General features: G+C 37.6%; 1 protein-coding gene across 1 annotated transcript in view; it reads right to left on the minus strand.

Moving 5' to 3' along the window:
• Positions 1-15323, minus strand: part of LOC103810015 (thyrotropin-releasing hormone-degrading ectoenzyme-like) — a gene marked incomplete at its 5' end in the record, with an annotated part of 65741 nt that overhangs the window by 20770 nt on the left and 29648 nt on the right. The window contains one exon of the mRNA XM_009082897.1: positions 2049-2196. Coding sequence (XP_009081145.1) covers positions 2049-2196 — 148 coding nt within the window. The remainder of the gene's footprint in view (positions 1-2048; positions 2197-15323) is intronic.

Below are 15323 nucleotides of genomic sequence, written 5' to 3' on the forward strand. Positions count from 1 at the left end.
CTTGAAATTTAAACACTACTATTAAGGTTTTATCTCTCTTTTTGCCCTCAAATATTGTCTGACTCCAAAGATTTTGAATTGCCTTTAGCAAAGCAACTTGTCCACTTATAATCCTCCTTCACTACTATAGTAGAATCTGTAGAACAGCTATTGATTAGATGCTTAGTATAAGATAATTTAATGTTATAAAATCCATCAACTTAAAATCTTTATTACATGCTACTTTGAACTCACAATACTCGGCTGAAAAATTGCAAGTCTGTCAATAGACTAATTTCTACTCTATGGCCAATCTTGACCAAACCATGCACGCTCACTTTTAAGACTATTGTTTTAATATCCATAGCCATGGCAAAAACGTTATGTGAGTACAGCCAATTGACTTCAGAATACATAACAATGTGGTTGCAAATAAGCTTTGTACACTTAATGACACTATGCTTTAAGTTTAGGTTCCTGGTGTACTTAAAGAATAAAACAAGCTCAAGATCTATTTTAGCGACTTCCACTTTTTACACAGGAGACATATCTGAAAAAACCCACTGAGATTTCATTCAGCGTAATTTTTTGCCAGTAGAATTCGCCAATTTGAAAGAGAACTGAGATATACAGAACCATATAGGAGAGTATCTATTTTATTACTGCAGATATGTATGGGCATGTAAATATGACGTCAACACAAAAGGAGATTCATAGTGGAGCTTTCTCTAGTAGATACGCTATTCTGTTACTAAAAAGACTTTTTATTTCCTCTGCTATCACCTCTGCTTTCAAAACTCTCACCAGTAGTGATAAAACATAACCTGACTGTGAATTTTATTCATTATATTTATTAAAAATTGTGTTTTCTCTGCACAACCATACTTAAAAGTGAAATTGCAATGGCAGACCCCTAAGACTTTTTCTACGCAGTTAACATCAGACTAAGTACACAGATCATTTCAACATCATTTTACATTAAGGCTCTGGTTTGCATGTAGGCCTAGGCTCTATGTTCATAAAAATTTCAATGTGTCTTTATTAATCTGTAGTATACGTTCTACAAAAATAATTTTCTGTGTCATCAGGTAACTGTGTATATGTGTGTTTGCATACATATATATAGCATGTACTTCTATATATATATGCACACATACAGCCACTTCTAAATTCCTTCTCTCTGGGCATGGTGTCTGTGGTCACACATACACACAAACAAATACATGTTTAAGAAGAAAAAAGCATCTTTAAGTATTTCAGGCTTAACAAAGCTCCTTCATTTGAAGGCTTTACAACATTAAATAAAATTGCCGTATCTTGGTCATGGAAAATATGGAGACTGCATAAAATTCATAGTGAATAAAAACCCGTAGAGTTCATAATTGTCACTGATTGCAGTCAAATCCTATGTACTTCATAAACCATGCTTCAGCATAGCTATGATTCTTGTACTATTTCAGGTAAAATATTTGTCATGTCTATCTTAATTATCTACTGTGAGCTCTTACTGCTGTCCCTTCAGATCCAATTACGAATGGGCGTTCGACTCAATGGTGATCTAATTCTTGTTAATTAAGGTAACTGCATTGAATTCACCATGGATGAAATAGTGACTACAAATCTTTGCTTCCATTGCACATCTTCTGTTCAATTATGCCTGCATTTGGTGTTCTTGCTGGGCTTGGGCATCAACCTAAACGTAAATATCACCATGGAGCTCCTCAAAAGAGAAAATGTGGAAATAGAATACTTTGGCTCTTTGAAGTGAAATACTTTATTTGTCATAACATTTTACAGGAGGGACAATTACCTTTCCTTCTACTAATCATATATGGCTCAAACAACAGTTATGACTGTTCAAATGCCAATGAACCAAAGTTTGATAACTGCAGTGTTTAAGTAAAGAATAATTAGGAAGAAAGCTAGTATCCCTAGGTCATTTACAGTATCTGACTGAGAAGCAGTTCAAGTCTTGGCAATGAGAGAGTGAGAGGAGAAAGGAAGAAAAAAAAAAAGAAGAAAGAATGGACAGATGGATGAAGAGAGAGAGGGGAAAAAGTATCCCTTACATTGAAGATGTTGTAGTTTTCTGTGCGGTCCAGCAATTTATCCAGAGGATAAAGAGCTCGGCTGGCAGCATGCCAAGGCAGAAAATCCTTTTCCTCTGAAAGGTATCTGATAATCTCCAAAGGAATATTCTGAGGCAAATAACCAGCTCTGCACAATAAAAGAAGTCAGTATTAAATTCAAATGGTTTTCAGAAGAGACATGATGAAGTAAAAATGAAATTAAATTGCACAAAAACATGACAAACTCATCACATTTTAATGACCTAAAAGTCAACCTTATAAAAACCAGCAACTCACAGTCTTTCCCAACATGTGCAAGCATATTGGTTTGATGAAGCAAGGCATGAACACACATGAAAGAAAACTAGACAACTTATCCCTACTTTGTATGGATTCCTGTGGCTATAAAAGACATGAATAAAGAAGCAATTGACTCTAAAGGGAAAAAAAAAAAAAAGGAAGGTGCTGCTTTGCTGATTTGTAAGATAAAAGCTGTCTGCATAAAATCAACAACCCAAGGCATTTTGCTTCAGAGAACATTTCTACTGGCCATGGACAATTGGAAAGAACTAGTGGTGAAGACTCATCTTCAGTTTTACAGTTTTTCTCCTCACACTTTTCTTTCTCCTTTAAAGCTACCTGGTCTTCTATTCACCTCAAATCACTTTGGAATTACTTATCCAGTCACATCGGTTTGGCTAAGGATGTTAACAACATTTTCCACATAAACTATGTTTATTCAGGTGTTTATAAAAACAGCTAGAGTTTTGTCCCATTCTCTTACAATCACAAAAGGGCTCTCCCTGCAAGGGAAAGAATTTAGGGGAGATTTGGGAATGCTTCTTAAATTAAGAGCTTTACAAGTAAAATGCAATAAAGATGAAGGCGTTTAAAAACCACTTCTTAAAATTAAGTACAGAAAACATCAAGCTTTAAGGTTTTGCTCTCATTTTCTTTTTCAGAATAGTATTTTTTCTTAACTGTCCAGACTACAGAAACAAAGTGTAACCCTGTGGGTGTGAACTTTTCAGATACACACACTCTTCGACTGATATATGTGTTTAAATCCAAAATGAGTTATGTATCTGCCTAGAGAGGAGATTATTAGGTGTTCATTAAACACTTAAAATCAGCAAGGTGGATTCTACAAACTTCAATTTAACATAGGTTACAGTGTGATATAGCTTCATAGACTAGTTCTTCTCCTTAGTTGCAAATGTTCCCTTAATTTCCATCAATGTCTGGGGAAGAAATGTATGCATGTAGCAAAGAAATAAAAGTACACACTATTATAGAAATTAACCAATACATACATGTTGATATAAGTTTTTATCTCAGTTGTAACAATATAAAAACTACCTTGCTGAAATATTTGAAATAGACTGTTTCCTTGCAAGGTGGATCATGTCTCGCAAGCCTTGTTTTCCATAGTCTCTGCTGGAAGAATTACACTCTATTCTCTTAATTTTCTCAGGAAAGAAGTGAGTTCATGTAACAGTTTTCAAAAGTATCTATCCCATGTCATTAGGATGACCCACCCTCCAGTCTGCTTCATGTTATCTTCATCCACTTTTTGCCAGCTCTATTTTCAATGCTGGTTACAGCACATACTCAAGCAAGAAAAACAAGATAATTTGGGGAGCTCACTGTGTCACTCAGGAACTGAGCAGATATGAAATCAGAGTGGTGGACAAAGTTCAATGCATCTGAAGACAGAAGGTTACTGCATTTTATAGGTCTTTCTTATTTCTGAAGCAGCAGAGTATCATTAAGATGAGTTCCAGGTCTTAACACTTTGTAAAGGTTTGTAAACATAATTAATGGAACCAGAAGCATGCTGGACTGACTGCAGTAAAAAATCTTGGAGATAATGTTAGCGAAGAGGTAACCTAGCTTGAAGTTGCATATATATAATTAGTTCCTAATGGGATTTGTGATTATTGTTGCTGATAATTTGATTGACAAGAGAGAGTGTGGAGAAAGGAACAAAAGGAATGGCTCTAGGAAACATGCTTCTTAAGGAATAAACAGATTAATGTTTATTATAGCTGCACTAATGGACATTTAAGTTCATGTTCCAAAATTAAATCTATCTATGCTAAGCACAAAAGGGAAATCACCACTGCAAAACAAACAGATTATTTCTTTTTAAGCTTAACTTCTTCACAAAGACCCATAAGAAGTGAACTCTGAGAGATTGATCTCTTAGTCCTGATCTCTTGGAGCTTCCTAATGAGTTTCAGAATCATGACTCTTGGCTGATGATACTAATCCTGTTCACAACAGAAGCTGCTACTCTCATCACTCACTGTTTCTAACTTCCACATTTATCAGCCCATTCAATTCTGCCTGTCCACCCTCTGGCCCCCACGTGTCCTATTGTTTCCCTAAGAGTATCAGTGCAACTTACAAAACCAGACTACAACAAAGTCTGAGTTTTTCCTATTTACCACTGAATCTCTTACTCTTTCTGGGTATGACCCTTGAAGAGCTTATGCACAGTATCATAAAAATCACCCATCCACACACATCAACAAATCAGTCCCAAGAGATGAATGGAGATGAGGGAAGGTCCTTGGGGGATGGCATTATTATATAAATGACAACAAATTAATCACTTCAGATCATGATTTTGAGGGAAAGTGGTTATGACTGCTAAAATCAATGTTAAACTCTCTGTCAGCACATGTTCGGCAGATGTGCTTCAAGTACAGATGATGAGCTGGACCTCTAAGGGAACTTGAGCAGCAACATATCTAAAATCCTCCTACAGCGGTAAGTAAGAAAGAAGCACTTTCCTGGAGAAGACAGAAGTGCTTCTGGAACTTTACCTTGGCAGAATGTTCTTTATATTCCACACTATTTTATTGTATAGATGCCTACAGAAAAACATGATAGCCCTATTCTTTTACCCTCAGCTACTAAGTCATGTTTATGAACTTCTTATTCCAAAGTCACTGTGCTCCCAGATTAACTGGCATTAAATAGCTTGTCAAGAGTTAATGATAAGTATATTCATTGTTTTACCATTTTGTATAAAATCTCGTATATAAGGTACATGTTATAAAATACTAACGGCATACTACAGCTTAAAAAGCTTGAGAAGCATTTTCATTCACAAAACAAAACAAAAAAAAAAGGGGAAGAGTTTAGTAAGAGTAAGGCCAAATACTAAGGTTGCTAATTTTTGGCATCCATAGTTGAGAAAAAAGGATATAAGGAGAAACTCTCACCCTAAACCATAAAAGAGATAAACCACGAACCATAAAAATGTATAAGAAACCTTACAATCCAGATCACAGATCTAGGACCTGTGCAAAGTGTCCTGGAAGGTAGCATGACTACTACGACAACCAGGTCCACAGAAGACAGAACCTAGACAAAGCAGACTGTGTGTGGGGCAGCCTAAGCTCTAGTATTCTGCATCTTCACAAAGTACAGCAGCTGGTTTCTTAAGCCTTGTATTTCAGTACAATCATATTTGTTTACCTTATACTAAAAGCTTGTCCAGTGCTAAGAGTGACTTTGAGACTTCTTTTTCCAAGGGAATACTGCATTCAGCAAGATGCACTGGCTCACCTGAACAGTGGCAAACCAGCCAAGGGGGGCTGGCATGTTTCTGGGATTCTCCTTCACTAGCCTAGAAGAACTATGTTCAAAGACAGTTACAGAGAATCTGGTCAGCAAAAGCAAAATTTTTGCATCCAGCAAAGTAGGAAGGAATGGTCGAAGACTCACGAGTGCCACAGGACTTGCTAGAAACACGTCACCAGCCAACAACTGCTAAATGAAATCACTGGTGCCATTTAGGGAGCAAGACAATAACCAAAATGAGGGAAGAAGGCAGAAGAGAGAATGAGTCTGTTTTGAATACCTCTGTAAACTCTGATGGGAAAACACAGACCTGTAGATATGTTAAATGGAAATGTTTAACAATTATCATAACAATAATTAAAAGAGCAAGAGTAGCAACCCTTCCATCAAAGATAAAAATGCAAAATAATTTCCCTGTCATAAAACTGATGGGAAATGTTCGCTCATAGGTACTGCAGAGTATAACACAAGTTTAGTACATACTCTACACATGCAGCTTGATTTATTACTCTCTCTTCCAACAATGTCACTTGGAAGGTCAGTGACAGAAATCCTTATTTTTCTTGTGTCGTTTTAGCCATCAATCATATTGCTATCCTTAAGTCCAGCAAAATTACTATCAGATATTGCCTGTCAAAGTCCAAATGCATGAGAGGCAGGGGTAAGAGGCAAGGTTCTTTTCTAGCTTAGCCATCTCGGAGGAAAATTGAAGTATTGTCTGTCATTTGGGGAATAACTGATTATGGGCTGTACCAAAACCAGGTAACAAACATAAACACTGCAGAAATATTGTGATCTTATGTCTACTATCCAATCTCCTGTCTGGTCTGAAATAGTCACACGATTTTTCTAGGTATGTGCTCTAGAATGACCCTGCTTAATCAGGGAGATTGGACCAGATGACCCACTGCAGTCCCTTCCAACCTGACCAAATCTGTGATTCTGATTAAGTAGCTTATGATATCATATAATACCATAAGCACTAACCCTTAGCAAGGTACTGTTCTGCTAACACTTAAGAAGTTGCCAGGGTGGTCATTGCTACAGGGAAAAAAGACAATGAAGACAAAAAGAAAGTACTGAACATGGTAATGAAATATCTCTCACAAAGAATTCCTGCTAAAAATCTCATAGCAATCAAAAATAATCTTTAAATTACATGAGCTTTTAATGAGTCAGAGAAAAGCAACATATCTAGATTATATTATGAAACATCAGTGTGCATTCAACTGCATTCTGACCTTGATTTGTTCTTTACACTGTGCTGCTGAACTTATGGACAGATCCCAGCACATTCATTTTCCCCTTAGGGACAAAGTACCAAATGGTAGTGTAATTGCCAAGGGAAAATTATTACTCTGTTCTGAATTATGCCTATAATAAATCCAGCACCAGTCAAACAGACTCTGTCACAGAAACGACAGGGTTGCCGTACAGTGAAGAGAGTCCCACATACAAGGGCACCATAAATCCTTTAGTCCCACCACCCAACAAAGTCATTATAAGTCATGTGTTTAAATCAAAATTAGAAAATCCAAGCTGGCAGCAAACTGGTCTGCATTGTTGAAACAATGGAAATGAGGTGATTTACTTGCTGCTGGTTTAAAACTCACCTTGCCTCATCTGTTTCTTATGAAATATGTAAAACACGACTAGCTTTTTGTCTGGTTAATTTTGAAGGGGTAAACTGCAGCTCTTCAGAACACAGATGTGCAACTCAGAATAACATCAGTTCTGTTTTAGTGCATGTGCAATATGTGAATAGTTAGACTATACACATTAACTCCTAAAGGAACAGTTTAAAATAAGTTAGGATTCTCTTTCATTGATTCATTCTTTTACCTTGACAATCAAGTAAGTGTTTAGATTAGCATAACTCGCAGAGAAATTTGGTGCCAATGAATATTTGCATTTAACTGTAGCTGTTTTTTTCATCTCTTCAGGACCTATGAAGGACTGGTGCCCCTAGTGATGTATTCAGGATGTTCTTTCCCACAGTGCTTTAACAGTAGTTCCTTGACAGCTGAGTAAAAGCAGGTATGTTGAACCCTGACATGTAAAAAAAGCTTTGAGCAAAGCGATCCATGCAACAGGGAAATGAATTCTTGTAGTCACAGATTTCACTTTCAACTTCTGCAAGACTGGGAAGTCAAAGAAAAATCTTAGGATGACTGGCATCCATATTTAACCACAGGTAGTGTGTTGACCCTGGCTTCATGCCAGGCACCCACCAAAGATGCTCTCACTCCCCTCTGAAAAAATTGACAGGGAAGAGAAAATATAATGAAAGGTTCATGGGTTGAGATAAGGACCAGGAGAGATCACTCACTAAATACTGTCACGGGCAAAACAGACTCAGCTTGGGGAAATTAAGTGATTTTATTACTAACAAGATCAGACATATTCCCTCACTCCTCCCTCCTTACCAACTCTACCTCCCAGTGACATAGGGAGATAGGGAGTGGGGGTACAGTCAGTTCATCCCACATTGTTTCTGCCACTACTCTCAAGGAGAGGAGTCCTTCCCCTGGCCCAGCATGGACTCTCTCCCCCAGGAGACAGCTCTCTACAAACTTCTCCAACGTGAGTCCTTCCCACAAGCGGCAGTTCTCCATGAACTGCTGCAGCATGGGTCACTCTTCACAGGTTGCAGTCCAGCCCCTCAGGGACAGACTGCTATGGTGCAGGTCCATCACAGGATCACAAGTCCTACCAGGAACCCACCTCAGGCGTGATCTCCACAGGTGGACAGGCCCCTGCCAGGAACTTGTTCCAGAAAGGGTTCACAGGTTCACAGCCTCCTTTGGGAATGCGCCTGCTCCAACAGGGATCTTCTCCACAGGCTACAGGTGGATCTCTGCACCCCGTGAACCTTCATGGGCTGTAGGGGCACAGCAGCTTCACCATGCTCTTCACCATGGACTGCAAGGGATCCTCAGCTCTGGCATCTGGAATACCTCCTCCCCCTCCTCCTCCACTGACCTTGGTGTCTGCATAATTGCTTTTCTCACATATTCTCAATCCTCTCTTCTCTGACGACAATCACTTTTCACAATAACTTTTTCCTTTCTTAAATACGTTATCACAGAGACGTTACTACCACCACTCACTGGCTCAGACTTGCCACAGTGGTGGGTCTGTCCTGGAGCCAACTGGTGTTGGTTCTGCCAAACATGTGGAAGCCCCTAGCAGCTTCTCACAGAAGCCACTCCTGTAGCACCCTGCCCCCTCTGCCAAAAACCTGGCCACGCAAAACCACTACACCACAGAAGCTGAAAAAAGAATGTTTTCTCATAGAAAACTAATGGGCAATCTGTGAAAAAGGCCGTGTGATTTCCAGTATCAAAGAATAACCTACCTCAGCTTCCTCTCCCAGGGTTGGGCTGACTTAGCACCAGGTAATGGCTCTGCCTTTCTAAGACATCCAAAGTGACTTAATGAAGGTATTATGTACCAGCTATGGACTTCCATGTAAACAGAACTGGAATGCACATCTGCTCTTTGATAAATACAACAGCAACATTCAGCTTACAAGCTCATTTTAAGAACTAAATTTAATTAGCATTTAATCTCATCAACATCAAAGGATTGAGAAAGTATGACAGTTTTAAGTGAAGCCTGCTTCTTATTATGTTTTCTTGCTTGCAAACTATTTGAGGACTCTTCAAGTGACATTCAACTCCACAGAAGAGCATTTGAAGCATCGTACAAAGAATAGTTTAAATTCCATGCAATTATCAGAGTATTATGTGACTTAAATTATCTTGCATGGGTTTAGAGTTGCCAGATAAGCAAAGACATTAATTTGAATTCCTCACCTTTGTTGAAAACAAAAAAACCCCAAATTTAAACCCCACTGTGTTTGTCAAAATGCAACAATAATTCCTTCAAACTGTAGTTCAGAATCTCTCCTTTCCTCTTCCCCACAGGAAAAAAAAAAAAAAGAACTACAAAAGAGCAGTGCAAGATGAAAAAGAATCATCTCACTGATAAAAATTAAGACTATGCAGTAAGTTATGTCATGTTTTTCATCATCATGAAACTGTGATTTTTTATAAGTATGTAATTCACACAGTTAAATTAACTAAAGAAATTTGAATGTATTTCAGTGCCTGATATTTATTTCAGATGACTCAATTATTTTAAATGTTATTTATTTTCTTTCTTGATGATTTTGTTAGGAAGGGTAAAATCAAACAGCTCCTCTATTTATTAAGTTGTCAACTGGTGATGGTATCTATTAGAGCACGTTTGAGCAAAACCAAAATTGAGTTAGTTTACTATTATGCACAATACTTTTTCATCGTTCTGTTTTGTCCTGGTCTTATGTTTATAATTTACCTATCAGTCAGGCAAGTGATGTATGTGTTTCAAAGCTAGAAACTTCATATGGAAAGCACAGAAGCCTAATCTTGAAAATACATATAAAATCAACATTTTCTTTGCCAGGATATCTACAGAACTGGATATTATTTCTCTAAAAGCAATTTCCTATATGCATATTTATAATAAACGATACTCTGAAATTCTCAAAAACCCTCACCTATCCTCTTATCTCCATTTTACAGAGAGAAAGCAGACACAAACAATGTAAATTATTTTACCAGTATCACCTAGGAAGGCTACAGCAGAAACTGCATCTCAGGTTTCTCTAGTCCCAGTACAGTACCTTAGCCATAACATGGTCCTTCCTGTCATTTATTGCTTGATTTCTGGGTAGAGGAAAACACTCTTCTAGCCAAATAGGAAGGAGATAAAATATTACAACATTTAAGCAATTAGACCATACATGGACTAAGACCAGATCTCCCCTAGACAACAATTCTTGTTAACACCAATCAGATGATCCCAAAAAGCAGGATTGTTTCTGAGAAGCAATAGTGCAGTCAGGTCAAAAGAACAAGCAAAGCAGTAAGCAACTTAAAGGTGGCAAACTATTCTGTTTATGCTGATGAGGCATCGGTATTGTCTTTCCCATCTAGAAAAGTTGGTTCATTCCTTTTATTCATATATCCTTTGCTGATGCTGAGAAAGGAGAGGGTGTTTACAACAGCACCTCCAGCTTCCCAGAATGACTTGCTGCTGCTACCTTGACTAAGGTAGCAGGAGGCTCTTTTGCTCTCCATACTAGTTCTGTCAGACCCTCAGAAAGAAAAGTAATAGGGTTCTGGGATAAGGGTAAGGAGTCAAAAAACATGGTTATTTTGGGAGGAAGGTACAAAAAAAGGCTGACCAGGCAGCTGTGGGGAAGAAAAAGGGGTCTGTAGTTGGAAGTAAGGTGCAAGGAATGGGTGTAGGCTAGGTAGGAGAGGATAGGCCCCCCACAGAATGGCGCAGGTTGTGAGGCTGTACGAAAACTTCCCCCTGTCTCACCAACACAGAGACTCCTGAAGCCATATTTCCACCTCTTAGCTCTGTTTCCAGTATTTAAAGTTGCTAAGAAGCCTTCAGCAAGCTCCACTCATAACACTCCTCTTCTTGTTTAACCTCTAACTCAAGTACAGCGTGCTCTTGAAGCATAATTCAGATCTGGTTTAATCAATGATCCCAAAATAAATTTCAAGATTGTTCCCCTTCCCTGTCATTATACAGCAGTCCCTGGCATCTGCACTGGAACATGGACACATCCAAGCTGAGTTCAGAGACCAGCTTGAATTCTAACAGACCAAGACCCTGGGGTAAAAAGACAATAGGTTACCAACCATTAGCTAAAAATAATTCTTTCACTCCCTTGAAACAGGAGTAAGGTTTTCTTGACAGTATATTCTGGGTTTGGCTAAGAATAGAGTCAATGTAGTTTACAGGATAAAACAATTACTGCTGTAATAACTCAAAAGAAATAATTGAAGCACAGGCAAATTTTGTGGGGATGGGACTAGACCAAGACCTAGTCCCTGCACTAAACACTCTGCAGTCAGCTCTACAGGGTTGTATTTTGAACGTGCTGAAGAGTGTTCCCCAACTTGTTCCCTGGCTCTCAGCAGGTATTTCTATTTCCCAGGATGCTCTCACAGCACCAGCGCTTCCCTGGAATGTGCAGTACAATTTGGTTTACTGCTTTTAGCTATGCAACAGGATCAGATGCACAAATGATACATACTACAAAAGCAGAATTAACTTCTACTGTGCTTAGTCTCAGGAATTGCTTTGACTCTTCTTGTACAAACACAAATACAAATGTTAGATGAAACATGTATCTCCACATAAAGAAGATATCAAGGCTGTAATACGTCGCAGAACATATGGACAGATACAAAGCATCTCAAATTAATGATGGCTACCTTAAAATAATTGCAGATTTCTATTTTATCTAAAAATGGCACAGCTACTTGGCTCATTTTTGTCCAAGGAAACTCAACAACTTCTGTAGGAAACCATATCTAAATCAATTGCTAGTGAAGCATCACCAAAATTTGCCTGACAGTGAATGGGAGATACTATAGCATCTGCTGAAATAATTTAGATGAGGCCTCGTTTATTAAAATAGTAAATCTATACCACTATTAATCAAGCATGATGCAAACTATTGATCTAATACTCACTCTCTTAGCTGGTAGTAAGAGGCACTGATTAAGGGAGCTCCCTAGCATATATTGTCTGCCTCTGTGTTGAAATATCAGAAAATGTGATCAGGAGTAAAGAAGGCTGGAGTTAAACTGCAGCTTATTCAGTTAAATGGACCTTATACGATTGTTTATGAATATCCCAACAAAACAGGGTCAACAACCCTGGATGTGGCTGTTGAAATTTTGAAACATTTTGAAGTAAATTAATTGGGCTAGATGAGAATGTTTACATTTGTCACCCAGTTATTATCTAGCCCCAGCATTTTAAAAGGGCCCTCAAATGCCTTGACTTCTGAGATTACACTGAACAGGACCTGGAAGTAACACAAACGAGTATAGCATGGAATCAGTTAGCTCAGATATGTTGGAAGACTTCAAATGCTACAATAACTGAAATATCAATTTTTGGACAAGCAAAACAACAAGGAAGATCACTTGACCTCTATAGTTTAGTTCTGTAATGCATGTATTTTCACCAAAATTTTTAAGAAAACATTCTTCCAGTAATAATTCTTGATTTTACATGGAAGTGTATGAACTACAGGCTTAGTTATAACCAAAAAATAAGATCAGCTAATCATTATGTGGAGTGGTGGTGACTTGGGTCACTTGGATTATTCTTTTTAAAGAAACAATAAGGACTCCTAAAGACATGATTTTCCAGATCCCAAAGGCTATACTTGGTTAACTAAGACTTACTTTTTACATTCATTTCTCCTTACAAATTCATGAGAAGGTGATCTGGGGTCAGCATTAGCTTCCTTCAGTATTTTACTTCTGGAATCAACCCTGGAGTCAAATGTACCAGTTGTTAAAGTTAAATTTCTGTCAAGGCAGAGAATTCAGATTTATATATCAAAAAATAGGTTTGCACTGCCTTTTCCCTTACCCTCGGACTTTGGTTTTCCAGAGTCAGCAAGACTCACAGCTTGGAAAGAAGCAAGGCAAAAGAATTGATTGATTAACAGCAGGATAATAATCATCATAACTCATCATATATCTATCTGCACCAGGATCCTCATTTTGTATTGCTATATGAAATTCTGAAAGAGAGGAACACTTCTGAAGGCCATTTACAACATGTAAGTCACTTAGTTCACAAATAATTTTGAAGGCATATTTTTTGTTACTGCTCATTTCTGACACAGTTCCCTATACTTGTGAAGTCTACAGGGGCAATCTTCATCTGTAGAGACTATAGCTCACTCTCCCCCTAATTTGTGCAAGGAAATGGACAGCACTTCAACACAGCCATCCATCCTTGGAGTGTAAGAACGGTTATTAGCAACATTATTTCTCATTCAGTGCTTCCAGGACCAGAAACAACAATAATTATTTTAGATTACAGTAAACTAGGTCTTCACAGTCACATCTGATCCAACACTGATTAATGTCAAATACAAGTCAGACCTATTTCTTTCACATAATATTGGCTTAAGTCAACCAGTTTAATGAGGGAAGATTTAGAGTCCATCAAGGAAGAACTAGGGGTGACACAACACTCCTGACATTAAGTGGGCAATTTATCTTATCCTATGTGGTTAAGTGGTTTTGAGAGGTCAGGTGCATGTTTCTCTCCATTAACTGTCAGTGCACTACAAGATTAGAATGTCAGATTTATAGGTCTACCTTCGGGGTGCCTGAAGTAAAGTGGGAGGTATCCCACTTCACATGCTCACTAACTGACCCGTTATACTAAGGAAAGAGAAAGACAGAAGAAGTTGAAAACATTACTCACACTCTTAAGAAACAGTTGGATCTCTGTTATTTATTTTGACACTTATTGGAGCTATCTGAACTGCCCTCTGCTTTGTTTAACATTAGGAGAGACCAAAGTTCTATCTGCCTTCCCTCGGCTTCCTCAGTCAACATTTACTAGCCCTATTTACTAGAATCAATGTAATTTTCAAATTGTACTGAAACTTCATATAAACCAAAAGATAAACGATCCTAAGAAAAAGGTAAGAGAGAGTGCCAAGGTGATATTCTTGCTCAAGAATGTGGGGCATGAATTTCCATAAGCTATGTTACTGCCAAGACTACAGCTTTACTGATCTTACGGGTGCGTGCATGCACTACAGCCAAGAACAGAATTACACTTAAAAATCTGAAAAAAAAGTTTTAACTTTATTTTATTGTTATTCTTCCATTCAAATCTCCTTGATGACTTTTATGGAATCAAAATATACCAAGAAGGAAGATTAAGGAGTGTATTTCCATATAAAAGGGACAAAAAATTATGAAATTAAACATATAGAGCTGAAAATATTTCTTGGTAGTATCAATTCATTTATGCTGTTTATTTTTAAGAAATCATTATCCTGTATAGTAAAAGGATAATAAACATTTTAAAGGAATAAAATCAAATACATCTTAAAAAAATTAAAATTTAATGCTCCAAAATAACTTACATGAGCATTTTTTCATATTTCACCAGACCTAAATATTATTAAATTTTACTAAAGAAAAGACCTGTATGTGTTCCACAAAGAAAATCAATTACCAGTAAAACTACAGAGAAATATCATACTAGGACATGCCATATCAGGACAGTGGAAAAACTGAGTCGATCCCTTCTGGTATTATGTGTGTTAAGTTCAGCAATACACTAGGGAGTACTTCAGAAGCTTATAAGAAGGACAGGGTATTTTGAAGAAATATAGTCTCTTCAGTACAGTAAAAATAACTGTTTATATGTGAAATTATTTTTAAAAGGACCAGCATGAATTTAAGAAGTCATGTTTTAATTTTTGCATTATTTTATCACTGAAAACAGTAGATAGGGATTAAAACAGAAGTATGTATTCCACAGTTCTCTCTCTCAAAATGTGTATATTTACAGTTGTAGACAAGAAGATAACATTGCAACTAGGGACCAAAACTGAGGACTGAATTACTGTTAAAACCAGCCAGTCTTCTCAGAAGTCAGGTCTGAACTACCAATTACTACCTCTACGCCTGATCCATAAGGTTACTCACCTTTTCCCACATCATGGGGACAAGCGTATGTGTTTAATCTTCCCATCACATCATGTTATATGGGCAGGGAGAAACGCACATGGTGCACTGGAGACAAGACTGAATCAGCACTACATCCACAAGGCAGGTAACATCC

The sequence above is a fragment of the Acanthisitta chloris genome, unplaced genomic scaffold, assembly GCF_000695815.1.
Source record: "Acanthisitta chloris isolate BGI_N310 unplaced genomic scaffold, ASM69581v1 scaffold6899, whole genome shotgun sequence".
In the NCBI taxonomy this organism is placed as follows: Eukaryota; Metazoa; Chordata; class Aves; order Passeriformes; family Acanthisittidae; genus Acanthisitta; species Acanthisitta chloris.